This window comes from Tachypleus tridentatus, chromosome 10 (assembly GCF_004210375.1).
Source record: "Tachypleus tridentatus isolate NWPU-2018 chromosome 10, ASM421037v1, whole genome shotgun sequence".
Classification (NCBI taxonomy): Eukaryota; Metazoa; Arthropoda; class Merostomata; order Xiphosura; family Limulidae; genus Tachypleus; species Tachypleus tridentatus.
In genome coordinates this window covers 116,589,476-116,614,790 of record NC_134834.1, presented here as the reverse complement: position 1 = coordinate 116,614,790, position 25,315 = coordinate 116,589,476, and the positions used below count along the sequence as shown (strand labels likewise).

The following is a 25,315-nucleotide window of genomic DNA, read 5'->3' as shown; positions in this document are numbered from 1 at the left end:
TCTGTGATAAACACCCTTCGTTCAAACCTTGTTTTTACTTGTTGTGTAGACTAAAAGAAACATTATCCTGTACTTAAATGCAAAACTTTCAAAGTGTGAATTAACTCTGATGTAGTTTTATTAAAGTAATCCCTGCATTTGGTTTCGTGGCTTATAATGTGCAGCATGACAGCTATAGATATATTTTAATAAAATATTTTTAGATACCATCAATGTTGTTGAAGAAAGCTGTTCAAGGTGAAGGAAGTTCTGTTGGTCGAAATAAAAGTGCTGATCAGCCAATAGCAGGAGGAGATGCTTTGTTAAATGGATTTCTTCGAATCCATGAGAACTGTAGGAGTAACCTGTCCATTCCACGTTGCTATGTTTCATTTGTTCACAATTACCAAGCTGTCTATACTAGGAAGAAAACTGGAATTGAGAAAAGAAAGCAACATTTGCAGGTACATATAAATTTTCACACAGAAATTATTTTCATTGTATTTACAACAAGGTCAGTTGCAAGTTGCAAAAACTTTTCTTAAAGTCATCAGATAATGAATGAAGTTGTAAATTCTGTCTGTTTACAGTGTAGGTGTTGTAAGTTGTTACATGGCTTAGTGAGAGTATGTTACTTACAAATGTAGCAGAAACTGTTCCAGATAATGATATTTTTATGTTGTTGGTTGTATGGTACTTTTCCTAAACATCCAACAGAAACTGAAATATTTATGTTCCCTTCATCCTTGTAATTTGTTTATTTTAAAATATCACAGTGTGAGACTGTCCTTTATGTGTAAACTAAACCAGTAAGTGTAACCTGTACTTCTCTTATGTGTTCTTGAAACAGTTGTGTCACTGTTCACGTGTATCCATCGTACAGTCTCTAATTTTTAATTGTGTTATTAAAGTCTGAGGTTTTATTTTGTACAAAGCTCTGCTATTTAAATTTAGGTAATATTATCTGCAAGTTTAAATTTTGCTGATAAATGTTATTAAATATCACAGAGTTATGTCCTAACTAATTTCATTAAATTATTGTTGTGTGATTTGGTACAATGTGACACATAATTTAATACCTAAATAAAATGTACTATCTGAAATCTGGATTATCTTCTCAGGCCGGTGTATCCAAGTTGAATGAAGCTAAAGCGTTAGTGGACAAGTTGAAATCAGAAGCTGGAGAACAAAGTAAGCTACTAGCTGAGAAACAGGCTGAAGCTGACCACGCTCTGCAACAGATCACGACCAGTATGACTGTATGTAATGAATTCTGCTCGTTGTTATATGACAAGTTTAATTGTATTACTACCTGCCTCTAATGATAAATTCTTTGTGTTTCAGAAAAATAATTTTACACTGTGAGCACAACATGTAATATTATAAGAAATACTTTAAACACGTATTTATTATGTTATGACTATATTTTACTTTTCTTTATCAAGTAAACTAGTTAATAGTCTGTTTTTATAATTATTGATTTATAATGGCTTACTTTCAATCTGTTTTTGTTAAATAAAGTTATTAATTTAAAAACATGTACTAAAACAACTATTTTGTCAAGTATATTTTTTATCTCATTATTTTCAAATGTAATTTTCCTCAGGGTTAGGTAACTTGACACTTTAGTCATCATGATGGATGCTGTATGACACAAAGTTCTGTACTTCTTTAACTAGAAAGTAATTGTATTACCAATAGATAACAAATATCTTTCAAATGATCATGTGATATCTTTGACTATGATAAGAGATGCCATTAAATGAGTGTATTTCAGCAGGATGGGCACTTTTTGTATCATTTGACTTTCTTGAGTGGTAAATAACACTTTCCTTCCCTATATAACAAATCTTAACCCACTCAGGTAACAAACAATTCTATTGTCATAGTTGGGTAACAAACAATACTCTTCACATACTTTGGTAACAAACAATACTCTTGACATACTTTGGTAACAAACAATACTCTTGACATACTTTGGTAACAAACAATACTCTTGACATACTTTGGTAACAAACAGTACTCTTGACAAACTTTGGTAGCAAACAATACTCTTCACATACTTTGGTAACAAACAATACTCTTGGCATATTTTGGTAGCAAACAGTACTCTTCACATATTTTTGTAACAAACAATACTCTTGGCATACTTTGGTAGTAAACAGTACTCTTCACATTTTTTTGTAACAAACAATACTCTTGGCATACTTTGGTAGTAAACAGTACTCTTCACATTTTTTCTTAACAAACAATACTCTTGGCATACTTTAGTAAAAAACAATTCTTTTCACAAACTTTGGTAACAAACAATACTCTTCACATACTTTGGTGACAAACAATACTCTTCACATACTTTGGTAACAAACAATACTCTTCACATACTTTGGTAACAAACAATACTCTTGACATACTTTGGTAGTAAACAGTACTCTTCACATATTTTTGTAACAAACAATACTCTTCACATACTTTGGTAACAAACAATACTCTTGACATACTTTGGTAGTAAACAGTACTCTTCACATATTTTTGTAACAAACAATACTCTTGGCATACTTTGGTAGTAAACAGTACTCTTCACATATTTTTGTAACAAACAATACTCTTGGCATACTTTGGTAGCAAACAATACTCTTCACATATTTTTGTAGCAAACAGTACTCTTGGCATATTTTGGTAGTAAACAATACTCTTCACATATTTTTGTAGCAAACAGTACTTTTCACATACTTTGGGAGCAAACAGTACTCTTCACATACTTTGGGAGCAAACACTACTCTTCACATACTTTGGGAGCAAACACTACTTTTCACATATTTTGGTAACAAACAATACTCTTGACATACTTTGGGAGCAAACAGTACTCTTCACATATTTTGGTAACAAACAGTACTCTTGACATACTTTGGGAGCAAACAGTACTCTTCACATACTTTGGGAGCAAACACTACTCTTCACATACTTTGGGAGCAAACACTACTTTTCACATATTTTGGTAACAAACAATACTCTTGACATACTTTGGGAGCAAACAGTACTCTTCACATATTTTGGTAACAAACAGTACTCTTGACATACTTTGGGAGCAAACAGTACTCTTCACATACTTTGGTAGCAAACAATACTCTTGACATATTTTGGTTGCAAACAATTCTCTTGGCATACTTTGGTAACAAACAATTCTCTTGGCATACTTTGGTAACAAACAATACTCTTCACATACTTTGGTAACAAACAATACTCTTGACATACTTTGGTAACAAACAGTTCTCTTGACATACTTTTTTAACAAACAATGCTCTTCACATGGCTAAAACACAGTACTTTTGATATACTTGTGTAACAAACAATACTCTTGACCTACTTTGGTAACAAACAGTTCTATTGACATACGTGGGTATTGAACAATACTGTTGACATATTCAGGTAAGAAACAATACTGTTGATGTACTCGGGTAAGAAACAATTCACTTGACACACTTGGGTGGTAAAGAATTCTCTAAACATACTTAGGTAACAAACAATTCTATTGACTTGCATGGGTAACAATCAATACCCTTGACATACCTGAATAGCACACAATGCTCTCGAGCTGTTTGGGTTACCAAGGGCATCATGTTAAGCTTGATTAGCCAAGTACATCTTAGCTTTATTTTCGTTCTATGTACACCTTAGCCTACTTGTCTTACCAAGTACATCTTAGCTTTATTTTCATATTGTGTACACCTTAGCCTACTTATCTTAGTTAATACTTTTTTGTGTAATGGATTTTTAATCTTGTATGTCATTTGTTTAAAAGTAAACATTGTATTAGTTTTGTAGTTTATAATATCTAATCTATTATAACAGTTCTTTTTTCAACAAACAAACTAAAACGTTTTTATTATTACAAAAGTTTTTAAAGCATACTTTAATTTTAGAATACAACTGACCAAAAAACAGAAATGGAAGGATTAAAAGCTCGAATGGAAGAAGAAAATAAAAAAATTGCAAGACGTAAAATTGACATAGATAAAGAATTGGAAGAAATTGAACCTCTTATTAAAGAAGGTAAAATATTTAATGTTTATACATACACATATTGTAAGTGTACTTTGTCAGTGTTTCTCCATATACACATTGTAACTGTAATTTATCAGTGTTTATTTAATGTTTGTACATACACATGTTGTAAGTGTACTTTGTCAGTGTTTTTTCATACACACATTGTAAGTGTACTTTGTCAGTATTTGTTCAGTGTTTCTTCATACACACATTGTAAGTGTACTTTGTCAGTGTTTGTTCAGTGTTTATATATACACACATTGTAAGTGTACTTTGTCAGTGTTTGTTTAGTGTTTCTCCCTACACACATTGTAAGTGTACTTTGTCAGTGTTTGTTCAGTGTTTCTCCCTACACACATTGTCAGTGTTTGCTTAATGTTTATAGATACACATATTGTAAGTATAGTTTGCTGTTTCAAGCTGTTTATTATTTCTTAACTAGCTGGAGTTCCTGTCTTTTTGACAGGTGAAATAAAAGCTCATTTGTAACAAGAAGTAGTAAATTGTGTGTCTATTTTCACTAAACACATTGAAGATCAGAGTGTAATAAAATAAATAAATGTACTAATAATGAAATAAGAGATTCATTGTGTTGAAGATTTCTAACAATTGTGTTTACATAATTCATTCTTAACCTGAGTGTTACACAAGATTGTTGACCAAGTAAATAATTATTTTATAAATCTGTCTTATTCTGTATTATTGTATCAAGTTTGATGCTGATTGGTCAATAAATGAGGAAAATATATTTAGTGTACTAACATAGGTTTACTGCAGATCTCGGGTATGAAACTATTTTAGGGTTGTCGAACACCATCATCCATGACCTTACTTGTATCATCTCGTATTACCGTGTCAGTTTTTGGTGCTGATTGATTAAGAAATGTGGAAACGTATAAGGAACAGATGTACACACAACAGTTATTTTGTCAAACACCATCATCCATGACCTTACTTGTATCATCTCGTATTACCGTGTCAGTTTTTGGTGCTGATTGATTAAGAAATGTGGAAACGTATAAGGAACAGATGTACACACAACAGTTATTTGTATAGATCTTGTTCCTAATAAGCTTAACGTAATATCATATGACAGATATGATTATTCATATTGTGGCTTGCCAGCTTCTAAAGACATTCAACCATAACAGTTACTGTTCTACCAAATTGCCTGCATAAATAGTGTTCCACCTTATTTGAAAACCTCTGTATTAAGTGAAATGTGTCCTGGGCAACATATAACAATTATAGTGTTGTTGAAATTATTTTCTTACACACTGTTATAATTTTTGTATATCCTGAAGGAAAATGGATTTGTAACATGAGTTTGTAAAAGTCACATATAATAATTTTATGATTCTAGATTTTTAATACGCATCTTTTGCAGCACTTGTGTCACTCTCACCTAAACTATTTTTTATGCAAAGTTAATAATAAAGTCTATTACAAATTTAAACATTTTCTTATTTCCTGGTATTTAGGAATAAACATACATGTATTTATTTTTATATGAACGTTTTTAATATTTTTGTTATTTTTCATTTAAGCTGATATACATTTTTCACAAAATTTTGTTGTTCATATGTCTTAAAGTACTATTGGTTACGATGAACTAAAATAAAGTGTGAAAACACCTTCACAATTTTAACCCCATGTAGCCAAGGCAGCTGTTGGTAACATTAAACCCGAGTCATTATCTGAAATACGTTCACTAAGAGCTCCACCAGATGTCATAAGAGATATTCTGGAAGGTGTACTGAGACTTATGGGAATCCTTGACACATCTTGGGTTAGTATGAAGAGGTAAGTGGTAGTGATGTAGTAGTACTTTCTTATATCCTGAATTCTTATGAAGAGGTAAGTGGTAGTGATGTAGTTGTACTTTCTTGTATCTTGGGTTAGTATGAAGAGGTAAGTGGTAGTGATGTAGTTGTACTTTCTTATATCTTGTGTTAATATAAAGAGGTAAGTGGTAGTGATGTAGTTGTACTTTCTTATATCTTGTGTTAATATAAAGAGGTAAGTGGTAGTGATGTAGTTGTACTTTCTTATATCTTGTGTTAATATAAAGAGGTAAGTGGTAGTGATGTAGTTGTACTTTCTTATATCTTGTGTTAATATAAAGAGGTAAGTGGTAGTGATGTAGTTGTACTTTCTTATATCTTGTGTTAATATAAAGAGGTAAGTGGTAGTGATGTAGTTGTACTTACTTATATCTTGTGTTAATATAAAGAGGTAAGTGGTAGTGATGTAGTTGTACTTTCTTATATCTTGTGTTAATATAAAGAGGTAAGTGGTAGTGATGTAGTTGTACTTTCTTATATCTTGTGTTAATATAAAGAGGTAAGTGGTAGTGATGTAGTTGTACTTTCTTATATCTTGTGTTAATATAAAGAGGTAAGTGGTAGTGATGTAGTTGTACTTTCTTATACCTTGTGTTAATATAAAGAGGTAAGTGGTAGTGATGTAGTTGTACTTTCTTATATCTTGTGTTAATATAAAGAGGTAAGTGGTAGTGATGTAGTTGTACTTTCTTATACCTTGTGTTAATATAAAGAGGTAAGTGGTAGTGATGTAGTTGTTCTTATACCTTGTGTTAATATAAAGAGGTAAGTGGTAGTGATGTAGTTGTACTTTCTTATATCTTGTGTTAATATAAAGAGGTAAGTGGTAGTGATGTAGTTGTACTTTCTTATATCTTGTGTTAATATAAAGAGGTAAGTGGTAGTGATGTAGTTGTACTTTCTTATACCTTGTGTTAATATAAAGAGGTAAGTGGTAGTGATGTAGTTGTACTTTCTTATATCTTGTGTTAATATAAAGAGGTAAGTGGTAGTGATGTAGTTGTACTTTCTTATATCTTGTGTTAATATAAAAGGTAAGTGGTAGTGATGTAGTTGTACTTTCTTATATCTTGTGTTAATATAAAGAGGTAAGTGGTAGTGATGTAGTTGTACTTTCTTATATCTTGTGTTAATATAAAGAGGTAAGTGGTAGTGATGTAGTTGTACTTTCTTTTACCTTGTGTTAATATAAAGAGGTAAGTGGTAGTGATGTAGTTGTACTTACTTATATCTTGTGTTAATATAAAGAGGTAAGTGGTAGTGATGTAGTTGTACTTTCTTATATCTTGTGTTAATATAAAGAGGTAAGTGGTAGTGATGTAGTTGTACTTTCTTATATCTTGTGTTAATATAAAGAGGTAAGTGGTAGTGATGTAGTTGTACTTTCTTATACCTTGTGTTAATATAAAGAGGTAAGTGGTAGTGATGTAGTTGTACTTTCTTATACCTTGTGTTAATATAAAGAGGTAAGTGGTAGTGATGTAGTTGTACTTTCTTATATCTTGTGTTAATATAAAGAGGTAAGTGGTAGTGATGTAGTTGTACTTATATCTTGTGTTAATATAAAGAGGTAAGTGGTAGTGATGTAGTTGTACTTTCTTATATCTTGTGTTAATATAAAGAGGTAAGTGGTAGTGATGTAGTTGTACTTTCTTATACCTTGTGTTAATATAAAGAGGTAAGTGGTAGTGATGTAGTTGTACTTTCTTATATCTTGTGTTAATATAAAGAGGTAAGTGGTAGTGATGTAGTTGTACTTTCTTATATCTTGTGTTAATATAAAGAGGTAAGTGGTAGTGATGTAGTTGTACTTTCTTATATCTTGTGTTAATATAAAGAGGTAAGTGGTAGTGATGTAGTTGTACTTTCTTATATCTTGTGTTAATATAAAGAGGTAAGTGGTAGTGATGTAGTTGTACTTTCTTATACCTTGTGTTAATATAAAGAGGTAAGTGGTAGTGATGTAGTTGTACTTTCTTATATCTTGTGTTAATATAAAGAGGTAAGTGGTAGTGATGTAGTTGTACTTTCTTATATCTTGTGTTAATATAAAGAGGTAAGTGGTAGTGATGTAGTTGTACTTTCTTATATCTTGTGTTAATATAAAGAGGTAAGTGGTAGTGATGTAGTTGTACTTTCTTATATCTTGTGTTAATATAAAGAGGTAAGTGGTAGTGATGTAGTTGTACTTTCTTATATCTTGTGTTAATATAAAGAGGTAAGTGGTAGTGATGTAGTTGTACTTTCTTATACCTTGTGTTAATATAAAGAGGTAAGTGGTAGTGATGTAGTTGTACTTTCTTATATCTTGTGTTAATATAAAGAGGTAAGTGGTAGTGATGTAGTTGTACTTTCTTATATCTTGTGTTAATATAAAGAGGTAAGTGGTAGTGATGTAGTTGTACTTACTTATATCTTGTGTTAATATAAAGAGGTAAGTGGTAGTGATGTAGTTGTACTTACTTATATCTTGTGTTAATATAAAGAGGTAAGTGGTAGTGATGTAGTTGTACTTACTTATACTGATGTGTTGTACTTACTTATATCTTGTGTTAATATAAAAGGTAAGTGGTAGTGATAAGTTGTACTTACTTATATCTTGTGTTAATATAAAGAGGTAGTGATGTAGTTGTACTTTCTTATATCTTGTGTTAATATAAAGAGGTAAGTGGTAGTGATGTAGTTGTACTTACTTATATCTTGTGTTAATATAAACAGGTAAGTGGTAGTGATGTAGTTGTACTTTCATATACCTTGTGTTAATATAAAGAGGTAAGTGGTAGTGATGTAGTTGTACTTTCTTATATCTTGTGTTAATATAAAGAGGTAAGTGGTAGTGATGTAGTTGTACTTATACCTTGTGTTAATATAAAGAGGTAAGTGGTAGTGATGTAGTTGTACTTTCTTATATCTTGTGTTAATATAAAGAGATAAGTGGTAGTGATGTAGTTGTACTTTCTCTTTTTTGTAACTTCCAACAAAATCATTCTGGGTTTGGTAATAAAGTTCAGTGTTCATATGTTAAAAGTGTGAATGTAAAATAATGACATGGAAAGCTTTGTGTGAAATGCCTGGATGAAATAAATATAAAGTGTCAAGATTTATTTTAGTAGAAAGTGAATGAAATATTTAAGTTTTGGCCATGTTGAAAGTTAAAATAGCTGTATTAAGTATTCTGTTTCTACACCTGTATTTTAGAGAAAGGAGTTGCACTAATTGTATTGGTTTTGTGAATTGTAGTAGGATGATGCAGTTCTTAATTTAGGGTTAGTAGCTATTAGTAAGTAAAACAATTAAGAAATTCCAATTTAATTTGTCTATAGTCCTTTTGTCACAGGTACAATTACAATCCTAGAAGTATAATGCATGTTGAAAGTTAAAATAGCTGTATTAAGTATTCTGTTTCTACATCTGTATTTTAGAGAAAGGAGTTGCACTAATTGTATTGGTTTTGTGAATTGTAGTAGGATGATGCAGTTCTTAATTTAGGGTTAGTAGCTATTAGTAAGTAAAACAATTAAGAAATTCCAATTTAATTTGTCTATAGTCCTTTTGTCACAGGTACAATTACAATCCTAGAAGTATAATACATATTTACTTGTATTGCAGAACAAATAATCAACTACATATTTGATCAGCTAGACAAATAAATAATAGTTGTATTCATATCATATTTGTATTTCTTTAATTGTGAGCAAAACCAATGTGTGTATTTTGTTTATACTTGTATTTTAATATGGATTGTGATGTCAGATAATACACGATTTAACACCCACTAATGAGCAAATATTTTCACTAACACAGTGCTAAATGTTTTTTTAGGGATTTGACGATTATTCAAAGATGCATTTGTGTTTTTAATCAGAAATGTTTGATTATTTTTTACAGTTGTCATTCTGTCAGACTTTTAGTTATGAACATGTGACAAGTCCATCGCATCACAATCTCGTACATGTTGGATCTAAGACATCACAACATCATAAATAGCTATTGCATGTTGAACATGTGAAATTATGACATTATAATCAACTAATGCATGTTCAACATAACATAAATGGAGGGGAAAAAATGTAATATTAAATATTTTCTTTTCTGCAGTTTTCTATCAAAACGAGGAGTGAAAGAAGAAATTTTGGCATTTGATGCTCGACGAATTAATCCAGAAATGAGAGATGGAGTTGAAAGCTTGTTGAAGAAAAATGGAGAGTCATTTGACCCAAAGGTATTTCTCTGATTCCTGCAAACTACTTTGAACTTCATATTAAATGACATATTCATTTAAGTTGGACAATTTAATATTGTCCAGCTACTTTGTAATTTACATGTTGATCAGTGGGTGTTGTTGAGTTGTGTAGAATCCCACTCCACTTCAAAATACAGATTGAAGTAGACCTCTCTTGAACTTAGACTGTGAGATTAAACAGTTTTCACAAGACTAAGTTTATTTATTATATCTGCTGTTGTGTGACTGTATAATGTGAAGAACTGAATAGTGGCCAGTGACACTTTTCCTTTATTTCACATGTCCAGTGTATAGGTTTTTCTTGTAGTGACCACAAAGCACATTCACACCAACAGTATGTTTGATACTTTTTCCCATGATATAAGTCCAGTTTATCCCTGTTTCCTTAACTTGTGGTCAGGGCTACTAATGAGAAGTGGAATTTTATGAAACAAGTATAACTTAATAATTTATCAAAAATGTAGATTGAACTTAGACTTTTAAATGAAAGAAGACTTAATTTAGTTACAGATACTAACTACATTCATCATGGCTAAACTGTTTAAGTTACTTTCAACTTATCATTGGTAAGTTGTTTATTGGATTAGTTAAAGGATACTGTCTAAATGTTGTTATAGATAAGATTTCTTAGCTCAGTTACAGCTACACTCATCATGGCTGAGTTGTGTCAGTCTTTAATGTCTTCCTGCATGGATATCCTTTGTTGTTGTTTATTAAAGAAGGACACTTATCACTGTTTGACCCTTTTGCTTGTTGTAGGTACTTTGTTATTCATATCATTGACCTGCCTGCTATACTTGGTTCTTTCCACCATGGTGCTGTGTTCATTTTTCAAAAATTAGCTGCTTTTTTCTAGGCTTTCAATCATATACTGGCTCTGTAATATATAAACGATTTAATTTATATTAGAATTTTCAGAGGATTTAGTAAGATCTTTATATGGCTCATTTAAAACATAAGTAGCACAGAAATTGAACCTTGGAGTAAACATATTTCACAACATCATGAAACAGGTTTTGGTTCATTCTCATTATTTTTATAAACATTATTAAAATACAATCATTCTTTGTTGAATACTTATAGAATGCCAATCATTCTTTGTTGAATACTTGAAGAATGCCAATCATTCTTTGTTGAATACTTGAAGAATGCCAATCATTCTTTGTTGAATACTTGAAGAATGCCAATCATTCTTTGTTGAATACTTATAGAATGCCAATCATTCTTTGTTGAATACTTGTAGAATGCCAATCATTCTTTGTTGAATACTTATAGAATGCCAAACGTGCTTCTGCTGCAGCTGCCCCTCTTGCAGCCTGGGTCAAAGCCAACGTCAAGTATTCTAAGGTCTTAGAAAAAATCAAACCTCTTGAAAAGGAACAGGCAAAACTACAAGAGTAAGCAATGGGCGTTTTGTTATCTTAATCTTAGCTGTTGGTTCTTGTTAATTAAACATGGTCTAAGTAAGTAAAATTGAACTGGGATATTCATACTTTGAGACTAATATGTATGCACTTAGTAAGTTTTAATCTGGTTAAAGTTCATCTGATCAACATTTAAACAGTATCATTCCAAGATTTTATACCTTTTAAAGAGATGGTTTCATTGTGTTTTTTCTATTGGTTTAAGTAGCATTTTAACATTTGTAGAAACCTGGCAACTGCTGAGCATCGAATCACAAGGCTGAGTACTGCTTTAGTGGATGTGGAACAGGAAGTTTCTCATCTGAGAGATCGACTCAACAAATTTACAAAAGAAGCTGCAGAAATTGAAATTAACTTGCGTAAAGCAAATGAAACAATTGAGGCCGCTGAATCTCTTGTACAACAGCTGGAAGGAGAATACAAGAGGTGGACTGAACAGGTATGTAAGACTTGTAAAAACTTTAATGTAGGTATGTGACCTATGTTATATACATAAAATCAAACAAAGCAGCCAATCCTCTTGTATGACAACCATACAATGTTAGAGTATCTTTCTTGCACTTTAAAACAGGTGAATGATATTGTTTGACAAGGTAAATGTCATTTCTTGTAGAAGCTGACTTTTTTCTTCTTGGTAATATTGCTTCTTTGTTAATCAATAAAACCTTGCTTATTTTACATAATGTTAAAAACATATTATTGTTTCCTTATTTCCTGATAGTTAGGTCAGATTGATCAAGAATTGGAAGAATTGCCTCTGCGATCATTGTTAGCTGCTGCCTTTATCACATATTTGTCAGAGGCTCCAGAAGACATTCGGACAGCTACCTTAAGTCAGTGGTGTGAGGTTTTAGGCTTAGTAAATTTTGATCTCTGTCGCTTCCTGAGCAGTGAACAAGAGCAGTTGACTTGGAAGAGTGAAGGATTACCCTCTGACCCTTTATCAGTTGAAAATGCTATTATCATTATGCAGGTAATAATGTTGTTTGTATTCTAAGTATGCAACTTTTACAAGCATTTATCCCAAAGAAATGTCAAAAGACCTAACTTAAACACTTTGTTCTTTAGAATTTTGAGTGTGTCATAGTAAAACCAGTCATATGATAACCACAGCTGATATAAAGTTGTGGTGTGGAGGAGCTTGTAACATCGACATTTTTTAGTTCTTTGTATGGAGTGTGATGCCACCAAAAATTGATTGCTTTTGGAAAAGATGTTTAACAGCCCTTTCCAAAGCAACATTTGTTTACACACAGATCATAAAAACGTTTTCAAAGTAGGAATTTAGAATTTACAGGAGAGGGTTATCTCTTGAACTTAATGTCACCAGAAAACAATAGTACCTGGATCAACTTGGAGTGCCAGGACTATTCAATAAGAGATCTAAAGTAAGGTAATGGTAAGCAACACAAGTTATTTGTTGTATTTCTCAAGTAGCTGGAGAATAAAATTGGTATTTGTATCATTGTCTATGAAAACATACAGGTTAAGTTGCCACATGCAATACCAGTAGTTTTTTTTGCAGAGTTACACTATTGTGAAACAGTTATCCTAGTACAGTAGATACTGCAGAGTTGTCAGAATGTGACATGGTAGCATGGACTGTAAACAGTGTGATGAAGCTCTTAAATTAGATTAATGTGACATACTTACCTCTTCAATATTAAATCACGTAATTGTTGTAAAAACAAATGTTTCAGTTGAAACTAGCAAACTCTTATGTAACAATGAGATTTTTATTACTAAAGTACAATGTATCACTAACACAGATAGAGAAGAAATAATGGTCTATATTCACTTGAAGTTGTAGGAATGTTTAACCTGAGTACCAACACTGATTGTTTTGAGTGAATATGATGAAAGTTAACTGTAATAACATTTTTAGAACTTGTACATGGTGAAATGCAAAACCTGTAAGTTCAAAAAACATCAAGCTAGAAACCTTATTAGAATTTAAGATTTAGTTTCTGTTCATTTCAAAAGGTAATATATTCTTGGAGTGTGGGTAATTTCATTATATTTGTACAATATGATACATTTCTAGTGAAACTCATATTGAAACTATGTATTGATAAACTATTGTGTAAAAATAAGATGTTAAAAAGGTTCGTGCTGGAGAATGCAGTCAGTTAGAAATATTTTAATAATCAAAAGCTCTATATGGGTTTATTGATGAAATGTTTTATTTTAAAATCTTCCAATGTTATCTCATCATTATTTATTTTTTGTCATAAGCTCACTGGATTGAAAGCTGGGGTAAGATTATTCTTTAATCTTTCTTTCTTTTTTATATCTGAATCATTATTGAAGAATGAAACATTATTAGATGTTTGTTTTGTTTATATCTGAAATATTACTGAAGAATGAAACATCATTAGATGTTTGTTTTGTTTATATCTGAAATATTATTGAAGAATGAAACATCATTAGATGTTTGTTTTGTTTATATCTGAAATATTACTGAAGAATGAAACATCATTAGATGTTTGTTTTGTTTATATCTGAAATATTACTGAAGAATGAAACATTGTTAGATGTTTGTTTTGTTTATATCTGAAACATTATGGAGAATTAAACATTTGTTAGATGTTTGTTTTGTTTACATCTGAAACATTATGAAGAATTAAACATTTGTTAGATGTTTGTTTCATTTACATCTGAAACATTATGGAGAATTAAACATTGTTAGATTTTGTTTTGTTTATGTCTGAAACATTACTGAAAAATGAAACATTGTTAGATTTTGTTTTGTTTATATCTGAAACATTACTGAAAAATGAAACATTGTTAGATGTTTGTTTTGTTTACATCTAAAACATTATTGGAGAATGAAACATTATATGTAAAAACATAAAAATTCTAAAAGCAGATAAAGGTAACGCTATAGTCATAATGAACACGAATGAATACATCCAAAAAATGAAGAGCATCCTATCAGACACTAACAAATTTAAACCAATACACACAAATCCAACAAAGACACACAAAACGCAACTACTAAAAATGAAAAAAGCTAACACAATTTCACAAACACTTTATTCCTACTTACGCAAGACCGACTCATGCAAACCACAAATATACGGCATCCCCAAACCTCATAAACCAGATTGTTCATTACGACCAATAATGTCCACATATGAATCGTTTAATTACAATCTTGGTAAATACATAGCATGGGCATTCTCCAAATACGTAACATCAGCCAGCTCATTCATCAAAGACTCTTTTAATTTCAAGTCTAATCTTAATCAACTTAACCATAAAGCCTTAATGGCCAGTTTCGATGTTATATCTCTCTTTACAGATCTCCCTACTGTTGAAGCCTGCAAGATAGCCTTAAAACTCTATATCCTAGACCTTAACCCATCAATAGACATTCCCAGCAACCAATTAGCAACCGTCAATAGAATTCACCATGATGAAGACAAACTTCATGTTCAACAACCACAACTATACACAAACAAATGGTCAAAGCATGGGCAACCCAGTATCACCAGTTCTAGCCAATATTTCTATGACACAAGTTGAAACACAAGCAATTAGCACAGCATTACATCCACCACTATACTGGTACAGGTATGTAGACGACACAATTGCTGAATTCACATCTACAGAACACAAACTTAATTTTTTCAATCACATTAACGCTATACATCCCAACATTAACTTCACATGTGAACAGGAAGAAAGCAATCAAATATCATTTCTTAACCTCAAAATTACAAGAACTGATACACAATTCAAAACAGAAATCCACCGAAAAATAACCCATACTGGATTATACATTCCTTGGGACTCGGCACATGAAACAAAACAAAATCTCAACATACTAAGAAACCAAATAAACACAGCCATAAAACTATGCTCACCAGATAAAATTAATGATGAATTAGACAAAATAAAACAATACTTCATCAACATCAATAAGTTTCCTTCACAAACTGTAGAAAACATTATACACACACACCTAGACAAAAAGCAAAATCAACTAACAAAAGTAAATATACCACACGATTTAAAAAAATCATGAAACCATATATTGCTGCATACCATATATTCCCGACATCAGCAGCAAAATAACCAACATTTGGCAAAAACTAGCAACAAAATATGACATTCCAGTTAATACCAAATTTATTCAAAAACCAGAGCACAAAACTGAGGTCTATACTATGTAAAAATTACACTGACAAACACAACACCAACATTATTTATAAAATACAATGTGATAAGCTCCCCAACTTCTATATTGGAGAAACAAATAGAAAAATGGAAACCAGATTCAAAGAACACAAAAAGTCACCTTCACACGTTTTCGAACACTGCAAGTCAAATAAACACAACATAACCATAAAAAACACCCAAATACTAAATAGAGAAACAAATGTAAACAAATGCAAAATTAAAGAAGCCTTACTTATACAACAACTCAAGCCCAAAATAAACCAATACAAAGGAGCACCTTTATACCTATATTAATAAGTATTATCAAACATCTTAGCACGCTTTCTGCATTCCTACATTCAGTTACACAATCCTCTTCAAACATGTGGTCAGCTACTGGTCAGTGACCTCTTTCTTTCTTTGTAAACCTGACAATAACCAAAGAAGGTTGAAGCATTGTTCGCTCCTCTACATGAAAAATTTACTCAACCCAAACCAGCCATTTTTACATGTATATTTTCTCAACAAGTGGGTTTTCTCCTCATCTTTGATTAGTATGTAACATCATTAGATGTTTGTTTTGTTTACATCTGAAACATTTTGGAGAATTAAACATTGGTGCAGCTTCATGTAATTATAGTTCATATTAAAACTGATATATTGTGCTACAATCAGCTTTATAATATAAGTGGACCATTCTTGTGACACATCTGGATGATGTTTTTTGTTATATTGAAGTTTAAACAATGACAGAGCTTCCTGTGACTATAATTCAAATGAAAATTGACAGATGGTGCTACAGTGAGATCATATAGTATAAGTGGACCATTATTCTGACACATCTGGAAGCATCAGTATAATGTTTCTTCTTGTTTTGAAGCCTCAACAAAGATATAAGTTCTTTTAACTATATTTATATTAAAACTGATAGATGGTGCTTTAATCACTTATTAAATATTTTATTTCCCACTAATATTGCTTTCCACTGAAGCTTTCCAGTTGGTTGTAGTGCTCCTTCAATAAACATATGAATGAACCAAACATCTTTTAGAAGCTGGTTTCAATATTTTAATCTCTGTAATAAACATTATGTTTGTTTGAAGACTACCATGCTAACTGAGAACCAGTTAGAATCATTTACGGGATACATTTGAGGATTCATTTTATCCAAAAGAAAACTTGTTATCATACATTTTTATGTCTTTCTTTGTTTTTAAGCATCACACTATGACTTTAACCACACAAGTTTGGATGTGTTATTTTACAGTCAAAACTTACTTTAGTAACTACATATGAATACCACTTGATTCTAACATTTGTTTCATTTTACAGACCACACTGTGTTCTTTTTTTATTGATCCATCTCTGTTTAATAACTACATGTGAATACTACTTGATTCTAACATTTGTTTCATTTCACATACCACACTGTTCTTTTATTATTGATCCATCTCTGTTTAGTAACTACATGTGAATACCGCTTGATTCTAACATTTGTTTCATTTTACAGACCACACTGTGTTCTTTTCTTATTGATCCATCTCTATTTAGTAACTACTTGTGAATACCACTTGATTCTAACATTTGTTTCATTTCACAGACCACACTGTGTCCATTTCTTATTGATCCATCTCTGTTTAGTAACTACATGTGAATACCACTTGATTCTAACATTTGTTTCATTTCACAGACCACACTGTGTTCTTTTCTTATTGATCCATCTCTGTTTAGTAACTACATATGAATACCACTTGATTCTAACATTTGTTTCATTTCACAGACCACACTGTGTCCATTTCTTATTGATCCATCTCTGTTTAGTAACTACTTGTGAATACCACTTGATTCTAACATTTGTTTCATTTCACAGACCACACTGTGTCCATTTCTTATTGATCCATCTCTGTTTAGTAACTACTTGTGAATACCACTTGATTCTAACATTTGTTTCATTTCACAGACCACACTGTGTCCATTTCTTATTGATCCATCTCTGTTTAGTAACTACATATGAATACCACTTGATTCTAACATTTGTTTCATTTCACAGACCACACTGTTCTTTTCTTATTGATCCATCTCTGTTTACATGTGAATACCACTTGATTCTAACATTTGTTTCATTTCACAGACCACACTGTGTCCATTTCTTATTGATCCATCTCTGTTTAGTAACTACTTGTGAATACCACTTGATTCTAACATTTGTTTCATTTCACAGACCACACTGTGTCCATTTCTTATTGATCCATCTCTGTTTAGTAACTACATGTGAATACCACTTGATTCTAACATTTCTTTCATTTCACAGACCACACTGTTCTTTTCGTATTGATCCATCTCTGTTTAGTAACTACATGTGAATACCACTTGATTCTGACATTTGTTTCATTTCACAGACCACACTGTGTCCATTTCTTATTGATCCATCTCTGTTTAGTAACTACATGTGAATACCACTTGATTCTGACATTTGTTTCATTTCACAGACCACACTGTGTCCATTTCTTATTGATCCATCTCTGTTTAGTAACTACTTGTGAATACTACTTGATTCTAACATTTGTTTCATTTCACATACCACACTGTGTTCTTTTCTTATTGATCCATCTCTGTTTAGTAACTACTTGTGAATACCACACGATTCTAACATTTGTTTCATTTTACAGACCACACTGTGTCCTTTTCTTATTGATCCATCTCTGTTTAGTAACTACATGTGAATACAACTTGATTCTAACATTTGTTTCATTTCACAGACCACACTGTGTCCTTTTCCTATTGATCCATCTCTGTTTAGTAACTACTTTTGAATACCGCTTGATTCTAACATTTGTTTCATCTCACAGACCACACTGTGTTCTTTTCTTATTGATCCATCTCTGTTTAGTAACTACATGTGAATACCACTTGATTCTAATATTTGTTTCACTTCACAGACCACATTGTGTCCTTTTCTTATTGATCCATCTCTGCGAGCTGTTGATTGGCTAAAGTGTCACTTGAAAGACTCTCAATTTGAAGAGGTTAACCAGCAGGTGAGAGAAGTTTGCTTTTTCAGCTAATTTATTTTACTGTAGTGTTTTACTATAGTGTTTAGCTCCAGTTGATGTCATAGCAACAGAACACTAGAAGAGGTTTTGTAGTGATTTCTAATTAAATAATTTTAAGCAAGAACATAACGATTTTGAGTACAGAACTACACATGATAATTATCTTTATATAGAAGGATGCCAAGCTTCATAACATAGCATGTTATTGCCTACAACCATACCTAACTCCAGTAGATATTACCTTACTGACAAGCATGCCTAGCTCCAGAAGATATCATTTTACTGAAACACATACCTAACTCCAGTAGATATTACCTTACTGACAAGCATGCCTAGCTCCAGTAGATATCATTTTACTGAAACACATACCTAACTCCAGTAGATATTACCTTACTGACAAGCATGCCTAGCTCCAGTGGATATCATTTTACTGAAACACATACCTAACTCCAGTAGATATTACCTTACTGACAAGCATGCCTAGCTCCAGTAGATATCATTTTACTGAAACACATACCTAACTCCAGTAGATATTACCTTACTGACAAGCATGCCTAGCTCCAGTGGATGTCATCTTGCAAACACTATATAAAAATAATGTTACAGTAAACAAGTAAGCACCAATTATTATTAACAAGTAGATGTTTCATATAGTTTATTTTACACTCTTTCAAGCTATACATATAATTTATTTTGGAAACAACTTTGAGTAAACAAAGAATTAAATTGTGAGCATATACAAGAACTTGTTTAGAGATTGGTTAAGCAATGCACAAGTTTTATAGAGCACTGTTTCAATCAGTGTAAAACATTACAAAATGTTCAAACTGTTTATTCCAAAGTATTAATTTCACAAAATCAAAACCTTTTCTGCCTGATGGTTACAAATAATCCATTAACAATTGTCTAAAAGAATTATCAACATTTAGAACAACATCTACTTAGAAAGGTATGTATTGTGTTTAATTTATTGTTAACTTATGATTCAGATAAGTGAAGATTGAGAACTGATTTAAGTATTTTCTCCTGAAATTAAGAAATTAACACTTGTATAAATTAATTGTAAACTATGTTTTTATGTTAAGGTTGTTGATACATGTTTTTATGTTAAGGTTGTTGATACATGTTTTTATGTTAAGGTTGTTGATACATGTCTTTATGTTAAGGTTGTTGATATATGTCTTTATGTTAAGGTTGTTGATATATGTTTTTATGTTAAGGTTGTTGATACATGTCTTTATGTTAAGGTTGTTGATACATGTCTTTATGTTAAGGTTGTTGATATATGTCTTTATGTTAAGGTTGTTGATATATGTTTTTATGTTAAGGTTGTTGATACATGTTTTTATGTTAAGGTTGTTGATACATGTTTTTATGTTAAGGTTGTTGATACATGTTTTTATGTTAAGGTTGTTGATACATGTTTTTATGTTAAGGTTGTTGATACATGTCTTTATGTTAAGGTTGTTGATACATGTTTTTATGTTAAGGTTGTTGATACATGTCTTTATGTTAAGGTTGTTGATACATGTCTTTATGTTAAGGTTGTTGATACATGTCTTTATGTTAAGGTTGTTGATACATGTTTTTGTGTTAAGGTTGTTGATACATGTTTTTGTGTTAAGGTTGTTGATACATGTTTTTGTGTTAAGGTTGTTGATACATGTTTTTATGTTAAGGTTGTTGATACATGTTTTTATGTTAGGTTTGTTGATATATGTCTTTATGTTAGGGTTGTTGATACATGTCTTTATGTTAAGGTTGTTGATACATGTCTTTATGTTAAGGTTGTTGATATATGTCTTTATGTTAAGGTTGTTGATATATGTCTTTATGTTAAGGTTGTTGATATATGTCTTTATGTTAAGGTTGTTGATACATGTCTTTATGTTAAGGTTGTTGATACATGTTTTTATGTTAAGGTTGTTGATACATGTTTTTATGTTAAGGTTGTTGATACATGTTTTTATGTTAAGGTTGTTGATACATGTTTTTATGTTAAGGTTGTTGATACATGTTTTTGTGTTAAGGTTGTTGATACATGTTTTTGTGTTAAGGTTGTTGATACATGTTTTTGTGTTAAGGTTGTTGATACATGTTTTTATGTTAAGGTTGTTGATACATGTTTTTATGTTAGGTTTGTTGATATATGTCTTTATGTTAGGGTTGTTGATACATGTCTTTATGTTAAGGTTGTTGATACATGTTTTTATGTTAAGGTTGTTGATACATGTTTTTATGTTAAGGTTGTTGATATATGTCTTTATGTTAAGGTTGTTGATATATGTCTTTATGTTAAGGTTGTTGATATATGTCTTTATGTTAAGGTTGTTGATACATGTCTTTATGTTAAGGTTGTTGATACATGTTTTTATGTTAAGGTTGTTGATACATGTTTTTATGTTAAGGTTGTTGATACATGTTTTTATGTTAAGGTTGTTGATACATGTCTTTATGTTAAGGTTGTTGATACATGTCTTTATGTTAAGGTTGTTGATACATGTCTTTATGTTAAGGTTGTTGATACATGTCTTTATGTTAAGGTTGTTGATATATGTTTTTATGTTAAAGTTGTTGATACATGTTTTTATGTTAAGGTTGTTGATACATGTTTTTATGTTAAAGTTGTTGATATATGTTTTTATGTTAAAGTTGTTGATATATGCTTTTATGTTAAAGTTGTTGATATATGCTTTTATGTTAAAGTTGTTGATATATGTTTTTATGTTAAGGTTGTTGATACATGTTTTTATGTTAGGGTTGTTGATACATGTGTTTATGTTAGGGTTGTTGATACATGTGTTTATGTTAGGGTTGTTGATACATGTTTTTATGTTAAGGTTGGTGATATATGTCTTTATGTTAAAGTTGTTGATAGATGTTTTTATGTTAAGGTTGTTGATACATGTTTTTATGTTAAAGTTGTTGATATATGTTTTTATGTTAAAGTTGTTGATATATGCTTTTATGTTAAAGTTGTTGATATATGTTTTTATGTTAAAGTTGTTGATATGTGTCTTTATGTTAAGGTTGTTGATATGTGTCTTTATGTTAAAGTTGTTGATATATGTTTTTATGTTAAGGTTGTTGATATATGTTTTTATGTTAAGGTTGTTGATATATGTCTTTATGTTAAGGTTGGTGATATATGTCTTTATGTTAAGGTTGTTGATATATGTTTTTATGTTAAAGTTGTTGATATATGTTTTTATGTTAAGGTTGTTGATATATGTCTTTATGTTAAGGTTGTTGATATATGTCTTTATGTTAAGGTTGTTGATATATGTCTTTATGTTAAGGTTGTTGATATATGTCTTTATGTTAAGGTTGTTGATACATGTCTTTATGTTAAGGTTGTTGATACATGTCTTTATGTTAAGGTTGTTGATACATGTCTTTATGTTAAGGTTTGATACATGTCTTTAAGGTTGTTGATACATGTTTTTTTATGTTAAGGTTGTTGATACATGTTTTTATGTTAAGGTTGTTGATACATGTTTTTATGTTAAGGTTGTTTGTTTTTTATGTTAAGGTTGTTGATACATTTTTTTTGTGTTAAGGTTGTTGATACATGTTTTTGTGTTAAGGTTGTTGATACATGTTTTTGTGTTAGGTTTGTTGATACATGTTTTTGTGTTAAGGTTGTTGATACATGTTTTTGTGTTAAGGTTGTTGATACATGTTTTTATGTTAAGGTTGTTGATACATGTTTTTATGTTAGGTTGTTGATATGTCTTTATGTTAACAATTTACTGTTATAAATTAGTGAAATTGTTCTCTAGGATCACAACTTTGTGACCAGTCTAGAACTTTCTGTGAGATTTGGAAAAACTTTACTTGTTCGAGATGTAGATACAGTTGAACCTATACTGTTCCCAGTGTTGAGGGGAGATCTTACAAGTCAAGGTACTTTCTGTTATGTAAAGTTGAAATATGTTTCAGTTATATTCATTAATAGATAAAAGTAAATTTGTAGTTTAATCATTTTATCAGTTTCTCTATAATTATTTATTGAGTTATTTTTAATTAAAGGGCTAGCCTTCTGTATAGAATTAAAACAATTTCAAAATTGTAAATTTCTATGTAATGTAGAATAATTGATTAGAGATTTCATCTTTCAGTTCTTTAATAGAATTGACAGTTTAATACAAAGTAAAACTGTTATAATAATTCATGATTATAGTGTTTTAAAACGTTTTTTCATATTAAAATAATTTTAATAAATGCATTTTTCCTTTTAAATTAATTTTTTTCATCAAATTACAATTACAGATTTATCTATTTAACAATTCTTGTTTACTGTACATTCAGGACCACGTTATGTCATTCAGATTGGGGAAAAGTTAATTGACTATAATGAAAATTTTCGGCTTTTCTTGACGACTCAGAACTCATTGGTTGAACTTCCTCCTCATGCCTCATCAATTTTAACTACTGTTAACTTCACCACTACAAGGGCTGGGTTGACTGGACAGGTGAGATATATGTTAGGTCATTTGGCCTTAAAACAATTAGCCTTATATAACTTTACAGTTTGAATAATATATTCAACACAGTTCTAACAACTCAACATAACTACTACTATGTTTTGCTTGACTGAACAGGTGAGATCCATTTGACCATATATTTATTCTTGTTTGTTAATCATAGCCAACCTAACATGGTGGTTAGACAAAGCCAAAACCATGGAGGGGGTGTTGCTTCCTCCATCTTGTCCAAGTTTACATCTATTTACAGACTCATCTTTAGAAAATTGTGGTGCTTTTCTTTATTCAAGAGAGGTTTCTAGTTTATGGTCAATGAAGGAGTTTTCTCTCCATATCATTATTCTCGAGTTAATAGCAGATGTTGAGTTTTGTTCCATTTTCTTCTTTTCCTGCAGGGGAGGGTGGTTATCGTTAACTTTGAACACTCAACAATAGTTTCATGTAATACCAAGCATAGTTGTTCCAGGTCTCTGTGCTTTCAGGTTGTGGATCTCCTTTCTTGAAGATCACAGTCACCATATTGTGTTCTTTTAGCCTATCATATTCCTGAAGCCCTGAATCTGGTTATAGATTGAGTATTTTCCCCCAAAACAATTTTCCCTATGAAGTGGTCCCTCAACCTATGGGTTATTTGGTGGGTGTGTTCCCAACTGAGGACACCTCATATATGCCTTCATCACTCACTGGAACACCAGTCTTCCATCCTTTTGGTCTCTTGTTCCAGACCCACTAAATCTGGAGATGGATGCATTTATTCCAGTTTGGAAGGTTCTTCAAGTCTGTGATTACCTACCTATTTAAATACTCTTCATATTTCTGTCTCTAATCCAAACTACTCTGTGTCTAGTTCTACTGGTGGCTCCACATTGGTCAGCACAACCCTGGTTCCCACTGGTCTAACTTTTACTTGTACAATCTTATCTATCCTTACCTCTGTCTTGGGCTCTATTACTCTATCAGCCTAGATTAGACAGTATTCATCCACATATCACCATATTATATCTTTATGGATGGTTTTTGTCAGGTCCATCAACTTCCACCATTATCTGACTCTACGTATTGCATCCTTTCTTTCTTATTCCAACAAAAAATCCTTCATCTGTGTCCATTAAGCAAAGGTGATAGTCCTTCTTCTGCCTTTGGTTTTTTTTACATGGTTTCTGCCTTTCCATTCCTCATTTTTCCCACTTCACCTGGTTGTTTGACAAAGGCTTGTCCACTTTGACCATGTCTAGCTATCAGGCCACTTTACTGAACAACTTTCATTTCTTCTAGTTTCAGAAAGTTTTTGTCCTCTCCTGTCATTTCCTTCCCTTTCTCTACTTTATGAGCCATGCATCATTTACCTTCCTTTGCTGTGCCTGATTGTGATATCATTATGGTCCTTTTTGAACCTTTGTCTACATATTCTGTGTACCATCTCTTCCTCAAGACCTATTTCCCTCTTCTCCTCGCTGTGTATGTTATTGATTAGATATTTATATCAATAATGTTATTTGAATCCTCTTCCATTATCCTATATCTCAACTAGTCCTTCCTTCCTAAGACCCATACTGTCTTTAGTATCCATTTTCTTACCTCTTCATCTTCAACCTATATTCCCATTCCAGTCCTGATTGGCTTCTTTGTCCATTTGTTCCTTATGATGTTATGTGATTCTTATATTCTTTTAGAGTCCACATTATTGAGTTTTAATTCCTGAGAACTCATCTGTTTCCCATGCTTTCTCTGGTGTAACACACACTGGTTAGATTTGTCAACTAGTTAAGCCTTGTTTGAACCTATCCGTATAAGGTTACCCTTTCCTTAACCTTTGTTCTCATCAGGCTCATCGTCTAACCATGTTTTGGCTGCTCACATTAGTCAACTATTGAACAAGATCATTCAGGTAAGAATGTGGACTGCTCCCAATACATTTATTGCTCATAATCTGCATGAGCTCGCTGTATCTTCCTCAGGTGGATACCATCACCTTCCTCTGACAGTTCTACACTCATCTCTTCATCTGTTATCACTTGTTTTCATTTATGTTTTCCTTGACCATCTTTTCTTTTTCTCTAACACTGATAGTGAGAAG

At 31.4% G+C, this 25,315-nt stretch overlaps 1 protein-coding gene across 1 annotated transcript in view; it reads left to right on the top strand.

The window, feature by feature from the left end:
• Positions 1–25,315, top strand: part of LOC143230147 (cytoplasmic dynein 2 heavy chain 1-like) — a 291,177-nt gene that overhangs the window by 211,456 nt on the left and 54,406 nt on the right. Inside the window, 12 exon segments of the mRNA XM_076463222.1 lie at positions 204–443; positions 1,101–1,238; positions 3,900–4,029; positions 5,682–5,826; positions 9,966–10,089; positions 11,386–11,507; positions 11,760–11,973; positions 12,256–12,507; positions 13,770–13,790; positions 18,638–18,736; positions 22,534–22,657; positions 23,063–23,226. Coding sequence (XP_076319337.1) covers positions 204–443; positions 1,101–1,238; positions 3,900–4,029; positions 5,682–5,826; positions 9,966–10,089; positions 11,386–11,507; positions 11,760–11,973; positions 12,256–12,507; positions 13,770–13,790; positions 18,638–18,736; positions 22,534–22,657; positions 23,063–23,226 — 1,773 coding nt within the window.